Below are 9,011 nucleotides of genomic sequence, written 5' to 3' on the forward strand. Positions count from 1 at the left end.
AAAAAAAAAAAGATTGGTGGCGACTCCTAAACGATTTAATTTTCGCTCGCGTCTGACGGTCAGGTTCCCGGACCCTTACGTTACGACAGATGGCGACTCCACTGGGGACTAGTGAGTCAAGCCATTAATTAATCATAAGTTATCTTAAACCTTAAATAATTTGTTGTTTTCCCTAGCATCAATTTTGCATATTTTTGTTTAATGCATTCAGTTATTTTGCTATTATTACTTCACTGTTTTTAATAATTGCGAGAAATTTAGGATAAGGGGAGTGTGAAATTATTGGTCCAAGGTCAGTATATTCCTTCTCACACACAACACATCTTACATTCATGCATAAGCCTTCCACCCGGGCTTTGTCCTTAATTAGGAGGGAGTTAAGTAGCTACGCTCTCGTGAGGTGATAACCTCCGCATGGGCTAGTGAAGACTCCCACTCAGATCTAACCTAGTCCGTTTGAAGCCTGTAATGGGTGAGGATCGGGATGCCTTACTAGTTCATGTGGACAACAGTGAGGAGCGATTTGGGAACCTTTAGCTCCATTTTCAACCCAAACTCAGCATGTAGAATATCGAGAGTCGCCTTTGCTTAGGTAGAGCTTCACCCGTGAGAATATACCTTTTGATTAGGTACACATGAAGGAATTTTCATAATCACCTTGTTCTAAATTCTTCTCCGCAAGTAATAAAGGTATCAGGTTATTAATTACTTTCATTCATCTTTTGGAATTCTTGTTTATAGTGCTAACTTGAATTTTTTGTCATATGCATATTTGCATCATAATAGGAAAAGTATTTGTCACCTGACAACCATTAACAGAGTAGATCTAGTTGCATACATGGAGTCATCATGGCCATCCTCAAGTTACGATGGAATTTATAAAGTGACTCAGCATATGGCGAGTGCCCAACAAAGTGAAGGAGATTGCTTGTCAAAGGATCACTTTTCATCACTACCTGATAGGGTCCACCTTGATCTTAAACAGAACGACTTCACTGATTTGCTCAACATATGGGATAAGTGGGGGGATACCACTCGGGCAAATTTCGATAGGAAATATGACCACATAGCTCGACTTCTTAAGGTCCAGATAGATGAACAGTTGTTGAAGGCCATTGTGCAATTTTGGGATCCGTCATATAGATGCTTCGTGTTCAATAAGGTGGATATGGTCCCCACAATCGAAGAGTACTCGGCTCTCATACAAATCGATCTTGATAATCCAGACAAGATATATTGGAGAGGACAAAAGACCGAACACAGGCGAAAGTTAGCCAAGATAATGGGTATTACCCCAGCGAAAGTTGATCAGAACCTAAGGAAAAAAGGAGACAATGAGTGTATCCCATGGAGTTTTCTACGTAGCTATATCATGAAGCATCGGGACACCGAGCAAGGATAGCTTGTGATGGCCTTGGAAATTTACGGGCTAATGATCTTTCCCAAAGTCTTGGGACATATAGAGGTCGAAATTATAGACTTCTTTGAGCAAGTCATCAACAAGGCCAATCCTTCACCCTCTATTCTAGCGAAAACTTTCAGATCATTGAATTACTGTCGAAGAAAAGGGGAAGGACGATTTGTGGGATGTGCACAGCTTCTTTCCATCTGGATAGTAAGTCACTTTGAATGCAAGGTTGATAAGTTTAGAAAGCCATTTCATCCGCAAATCGCCCCTATCAGAGAATTTTGTGAGAGTGAATGGCCAGAAAATAGGACTAAGGAGCAATGGATCTCTAAACTTCGGGAACTCATGAGTGTGGAAGTAACATGGAGAGCTCCGTGGATGCCACATCACTCGTGTCTTGTACAAATGTGGAAATGAACCTTGGGTACGGTTAATGGGGCCATGGGGAGCAATCAGTTACGCCCCAATTATGGTGAGAAGACAATTTGGGTCAGAGCAATTTGTGCCGATGACACACAGACTTAATACTTTGGAGTTTGCTTATGGAGAGCCAGGTTTTTTGAAAAAGATTGAGGAGATTGCGCAAGCTTGGAAAAAAACTAGCCGAGTTGATCAAGGGAGGTACACCGATGAAGTGACTACCGGATATCAGATATGGCATGACCAACGAGTTAAGGATGTGGTATATCCGAAAGAAAATGCACTGTGTGGCCCAGTTGATCCAGAACCACGAGACGCTTTGCTCGAAAGTGAGTTGGCTCGAAAGAAGTCCGAAGCTGAAAATGCCAGTTGGAAGTAACAGTATGAAGACCTCCAAAAAGAGTGCGAGAAAATGAAAAAAGAGGTAATTGAACAAAGAAAGAAGGTCCAAAAAATAGAAGGAAAGTATGAGAGCCTGAATGATAAGTTTGCTGCCACAACCAGTGAATTTCAAAGGGAAATACAAGTGAAAGAAAATCGAGGCAATGAACTTCAAACGCACAATGATGGACTAAGAAGTCAAGTGCGATTCCAACAAGAGTCCATCAAATTACTAAGACAGGAGTATGAAGAGCTTGAAGGGGTTATGACGACTTATCAATAGGAATATGAACGCCTCAAGCAATAGAGCACCAGAATTCAAGAGTGGGGTGAATCTTACAGACAAGCTTATACAGAGAAACACAATTAGATGGATTATTTGGTTTGGCAAATGAGGGAGGTGGCTTACAAGGCGAGAAGCATGGCTTGGAAGACAGACATATTAAGGAGCCAGGTCTTTCCAGTTGGAAAACGAGAGCAATAGTTGATTAAGAATTTAGATGAGGTGTATAGCCATTATAATAAGATTGGCGAATATTTCTAGATGACTCTTGAGTTGTAATCAAAGACAAATATCTTATGCAATGGATGACTTTGTTGTTGGGTGTCATGTGACGAATACTTTTAGTACATAATCATTCATACATACATAAATCATCATTTCATGACAATAAGTATTTTCATCTAAAGATAAAGATAATGGGTTCATTTTTTCATTCATGCATCGAATACGCATTTAATTCATGTTCATGATTATAATAAGGTTCCAAAATAGCTCGACCACCTAAGCCAAGTGACCAACGTGTTCATAATACGCGTCAGCGAGCAAGGATCATGGAAGAAGAACAAAGAGAGGGAATGGACAGAATGGAAAGAGCTCAAGAAGAAATGAGAGAATAGTTAGCAAAGATGATGGAATTGATGATGAGTTTCAGTAAAGAAAAAAGAACGATTGAAGAGCCAGCTCCGTCAAAAAACCCACCAGCTTAAGACAGTGGAAACCAAAGGGGTGATCCACTCTATCTCCCAGGGTTCACTCCACCACAAGCCCAAACCTCTCAAAGGGTCCACCCTCAAGTGATGCCATCCGTTTATTACAATGCACCACCTCCGATGGGCCATCAATCGACTCATGGGCAATTTGGGTCATATTATGGGATAAATCCTGCTGAACCAATACACGTCCCAGATTTAGACGATCTAAAAGAACAAGAAAAACTAAGAAAGGACTCGTCACAAACAGGAGAAAATGGAAAAGACAAGAAAAAGTACGATCTGTTGGAAGAGCGTCTTCGTGCTATCGAAGGAGTTGATAGGTTTGGTACCATGAACGCAACCGAGCTATGCTTAGTGCTGGATGTATTGATCCCTGCTAAATTCAAGGTTCCGAAATTTGAAAAATATGACGGAACAAAGTGTCTCATGGCACATATTACCATGTATTGTCGGAAGATGGCTGCACAGTCTCACGATGATAAGTTACTGATCCATTTTTTCCAAGACAGTTTGATTGGGTCAGCTGTTCGGTAGTACGTACAGCTTGATCGAAATCGTATTAAGACTTGGAAAGACCTAACAAGAGCCTTCATAGCCCAATACAAGCATGTGGCTGAATTAGCCCCTGATCGGTTGTCATTGCAGACTATGAAAAAGAAGCAAAACGAGAACTTCAAGGAATATGCTCAAAGGTGGAGAGATACAGCAGCGCAAGTTCAGCCACCTCTCACTGATAAGGAGATGACTGTGTTATTCATAAACACACTCCGAGCTCCATTCTATGAGCGCTTGATCGGCAATACCACGAAAAACTTTACAGATTTGGTCTTATCAGGAGAAATAATAGAAGAAGCTATCAAAAGTGGAAAAATTGAAGGGCATGAGGTTGCCAACTCAAAGAAAGGGAATACGCCTAAGAAAAAAGAAGGGGATGTGCAAGCAATCGCTCACGACAGCCAACAAGCCCACAACTTTAGCCCATATTACCCGTACCCCCCATACCAACCCTTCTATCCGAACATAGGCAACATCACACAAAACCCATATGTGTACCAACCTACCCCGCAACCAACGTTTCAGACCAATGTTCTTCCACAAACTCCACCACCAAGATCGTTAGCTTTAACCAATAATCCCGATAATGGTCAAAGAGGACCTAAAACTACCCTAGAAAAATCAAAGTTTGATCCTATTCCAGTCCCTTACACTACATTGCTGCCACAACTCATAGAAAATCGACTCATTGCTCGAACCCCTTTAGAACCACTCCGACCACCTTTTCGAAATGGTATGACCCGAATGCACATTGTGATTACCATTTTGGAATTCAAGGGCACTCCACCGAGAATTGTATTGCTTTAAAACATAAAGTCTAAGCGCTCATTAAGGCAGGACTTTTAAATTTTACCAAAAAAGACAGTTCAAGTGTTGATGGGAATCCTTTACCTAATCATGGAAGATCGACAGTGAATGCCATACATGAAGGGATGATGCGAAGGGTGAAAAAGAGTATTGATGAGATTCAAACGCCAATGGATAAAGTGTTTGAGGCGTTGTCCAAGATAAATGCCATCACTCCAGAACCAATCGACACAAAGAAATTGGGGCATGATCTCGCTTATTCTTGCAAATTTCATACAGGGGCAATTGGGTATTCCATTCAAAATTGTGATAGCTTTTGTTGTAAGTTGCAAGAATTGATGGATTCATCGGTAATTGAGTTTTATGAAGAAGTCGAAGAGAATTTGGTCGGAACCATAAATGGAGACACCCCAGCTGAAGTGGCATCAAGTTCATTCGGGGTGAACAAACCTAAACCTCTCACCATCTTCTATGAAGAAAACAAGAGCCTTATGAATGATACATCCCCTACTATGATCAGAAGTGGTATTACCATCGAAGTCCTCAGCCCGTTCCCTTACAAGAGCGATAAGGCTGTCCCATGGAATTATGAATGTAATATTTTGGGCACAGCTTCGTCCGCCCCCCAAGCATCTTTTGAAGATCTAACTGGTATGGGGGGTATAACGCGAAGTGGGCAATGTTATTCCCCTGAGATAGCGGAAAGAGTTGGAAAAGGGAAACCTGCACAGGGAGAGAGAGGCCTGAAGAAAGCATATACCTTTTTCAAGGACCAAGTTGTCGAATCTGTAGTTGCTCCGAACAATTAGGTCAAAAATCCTGTTACCGAGAAAGAAGCTGGTGAATTTCTCAAGTTTATCAAACACAGTGAATACAGTGTGATAGAACAATTAACCAAAATGCCTGCTTGCATCTCACTGTTGTCTTTGCTTTTGAATTCGGAAGCACACAGGAACGCGCTGCTTAAAGTCTTGAACCAAGCTTATGTGTCACAAGATATATCAGTGGAAAAGTTAGACCACATTGTGGGGAACATTATAGTGGGGAACTTCATTGCCTTTAATGATGAAAAAATCCCATCGGGTGGCCGAGGAAGTAACAAAGCTCTGCACATTACCATCAAATGCAAAGACCATGCCGTACCTAGGGTCTTGGTCGACAATGGTTCAACATTAAATGTCATGCCTCGCTCTACTTTAACCAAGTTGCCAGTAGATGTGTCTTATATGAGAACCAGTCGCATGGTTGTAAGGGCTTTCGATGGGACCACGAGGGAGGTGGTAGGGGACATTGAACTACTGATAAAAATTGGCCCTTGCATTTTTGAGGTACAATTTCAAGTCATGGACATTGCCTTGTCATACAATTACTTGTTAAGGCGTCCATGGATTCATATGGCGGGAGCTATACCATCTTCCCTTCATCAAAAAGTTAAATTCATAGCTGAGGGTCAACTGATAAGTGTATCTGAGGAGGAAGACATACTAGTTATTCAACCATCATCTGCTCCCTATGTAGAGGCGACAGAAGAAGTCCCATAATGCTCTTTCAGATCTTTTGAATATGTTAATGCTACTTATGTGGGGAAAAGAGAAGTGATACCGACTCTTCGTTTGTTAGTAGCAACTAAAATGGGGGTTAAACAGACAGTGGGTAAAGGATGCCGTGCCAGTTTGGGGTTAGGAAAGAATTTACAAGGAATTAACAGTCTTCTGACTCCAATAAAAAATGAAGAAAGGTTTGGTTTGGGGTACAAGCCTACCAAAGAAGAGAGAAAGAAACTGGCAGCTCGAAAGAAGATTAAAAGGATGGCTCAACTTGAGGGAAAAGAAGAAGAATTTGGGGAACGAACAATCCCACACTTATATGAGACTTTTCACTCTGCAGGTTTCATTCATCCTGAAGCACCAACAAAGGTCAGTCAAGTTATACGGATATTTGATGAGCTATCAATCCATATGATCAAAGATGAAGAACTTAACGAAAAGATCCCTGTGGTGTATCTAGTACTGCCAGGAAAGGAGCTAAACAATTGGACAATCACGAAATTACCCATCATCTTTAAGTCTTCAGAAATGTAATGAACAATTTTATCTAAATGCCTATGCCCAAGGGTGTTAAGAGTAATTTCTTATTTAAGTAGGGCTTTCTATTACCTTCATCATTTAAATAAATGACAATGCATAATGTGTTTCATAATTCATCAATCTTTTTGCATATTTCCTTTCATATATTCTTTTAGCCAATAGATACTTGCCCATACACGCGTCCAACTTTACCTATTTGCAGGTCTTTAAATAATGAACACGAAGACAATCTAGACAACGATTTGAATATCGATTTTGAGATGATTCCGAACGTTGATGAATTGAAAAATGAAGAGGAGGTGGATGACTATGGCTTACCCCCTGATTTGTCGAGAATGTTGGAACAAGAGGAAAAGGAGATTTTACCTCATCAGGAACTCATAGAAATGATTAACCTCGAAAATGGGGAAAAGAAAAAAGAGGTTAAGATTGGCACCTCGCTGTCATCTGATGAACGACAGAAGCTAGAAGAACTGCTCTGTGAATATGTGGACGTGTTTGCTTGGTCATATCAGGACATGCCAGGTCTTAATACTGACATTATTGTCCACAAGTTACCTTTGAGATCAGACTGCAAGCCTATTAAACAGAAGTTGAGAAGGATGAAGCCAGAAATGTTGCTGAAGATTAAAGAAGAAGTAAAAAAGCAATTTGATGCTGGATTCTTAGAAGTAAAAAAGCCAGAAACTTCCTTTTGCCTTGCATGCATATCGAACTTTTGTGCGTACCTCCACCGGGGTAACTCTGTACTCATTAGTATATGGTACAAAAGCAATTCTACTTGTTGAAGTAGAAATCCCGTCATTGAGGGTGTGGATGGAAACAGAATTGGAAGATGCTAAGTGGGTCTGCTCCCGCTACGAGCAATTGAATCTGATTGAGGAGAAAAAAGGTTTACGGCTCTTTGTCATGGCCAGATGTACCAACGAAGGATGATGCAAGCATACGAGAAAAAAATTCATCCCAGGAAGTTCTGAGAAGGAGAGTTGGTTCTCAAGAGAATACTCCCTAATCAAACTGATTCTCGGGGAAAGTGGATGCCGAATTGAGAAGGGCCATATGTGGTAAGGAAAGCTTTTTTAGGAGGAGCTTTGATTTTGGCTAACATGGATGGGGAGGATTTGCCTAATCCGATAAATGCGGATGCGGTGAAGAAGTATTGTGCTTAAAAAAAATAATAAAAAAATTAAAAAAAATTAAGAAAAAAAAAACGGAAGGGGTTCGTGTTGAAAACTCGAAAAGGGCAGCTCGTACCTAAAGGAGGAGGCTCATGCTGAAAACCCGAAAAGGGCAGCTTGAGGTCAAAAAACAAGAAGTTAGAATGGAATTTGAAGATGTCAGCTTAAAGGGAACATAAGATTAAGGTAGAAATACACCATGAATGGAGCTCCACAATTTCACAAAATAGGGGAAGCTAGGGAGTCTGCAACCTACAGATTTGCTCAAAGCATCAAACAAGGACAATTCTTGAAGTCGAATATCAGATTGTTTTCTCTTTAGTGGTTTGAGTGTTCATTACTTAAAGATCTAATGTTTGCCCTGTAAATTCTTTTTGCCTTGAATTATTTGATTTCTCATATATGAAATTCTCCTTCGCCTCTTTATTTTAACCCTTTCGTTATTTACCATCCCATGATTCACATAGTGATTGTCATAGAAATGAATGATGATTGGTAAAAGAAATAAACTAATTAAGCAAGAAATTACACTCATTGTTCAGCAAAAGACTTAATGATGAAAAAAGGGAATGGCAGAGCCTTGAACCTAAGGCAAAGTCAGATGTCAAAAGAGAGGGTACTTAGGGAGAATCTGGAGTTACTTGAATTCTCCAAGAGGAAAGAAAACAGGCAAAGAAGATCGAAAGTTGCAGTGAAAAATCGGATGAAATAAGAGAAGGGTCTTGGAACCTTAATGAATCACAAACATGAAAAGCATTCTATCATGTCAATCATGCATACATGCCTAGCCATGCACTCGACAACAATCAAAATTAATTCATGTCCCAAGCGTCGAAGGTAGAAAGTCACTCGACCTAAAGTGTTGAGATTGTAAAACTTTGATGGAAGGATTTGAGTTTTTTCGTTTCATGTTAATCCAATTAAGTTAGCATTAAAGAATTAAATCGAACCTGATGTGAGATAGGTTGAGCCTAGATTAAGTCTAGGAATTTTAATATTGTTTAAATCGAACCTGTTGTGAGATAGGTCGAGCCTAGATTAAGTCTAGGAATTTTAATTTTGTTTAAATCGAACCTGTTGTGAGATAGGTCGAGCCTAGATTAAGTTTAGGAATTTGAAATTTTGTTTAAATCGAACCTGTTGTGAGATAGGTCGAGCCTAGATTAAGTCTAGGAATTT

General features: G+C 40.2%; 1 protein-coding gene across 1 annotated transcript; it reads left to right on the top strand.

Moving 5' to 3' along the window:
• Window positions 3,290–5,376, top strand: LOC108661439. Its single transcript, XM_018118470.1, has 3 exons — window positions 3,290–3,730; window positions 3,851–4,493; window positions 4,598–5,376. The coding sequence occupies exons 1-3, from the start codon at window positions 3,290–3,292 to the stop codon at window positions 5,374–5,376; spliced, it is 1,863 nt and encodes a 620-aa protein (XP_017973959.1).

Source organism: Theobroma cacao, chromosome 1 (assembly GCF_000208745.1).
Source record: "Theobroma cacao cultivar B97-61/B2 chromosome 1, Criollo_cocoa_genome_V2, whole genome shotgun sequence".
NCBI lineage: Eukaryota > Viridiplantae > Streptophyta > Magnoliopsida > Malvales > Malvaceae > Theobroma > Theobroma cacao.

Coding starts and splice junctions, on each gene's coding strand:
- LOC108661439 (XM_018118470.1), top strand. CDS start 3,290: ATGCCATCCGTTTATTACAATGCACCACCTCCGATGGGCCATCAATCG. Junction 3,731..3,850: donor ACAGTTTGATTGGGTCAGCT/GTTCGGTAGTAC, acceptor TTGTCATTGCAG/ACTATGAAAAAGAAGCAAAA. Junction 4,494..4,597: donor CCGACCACCTTTTCGAAATG/GTATGACCCGAA, acceptor TCATTAAGGCAG/GACTTTTAAATTTTACCAAA.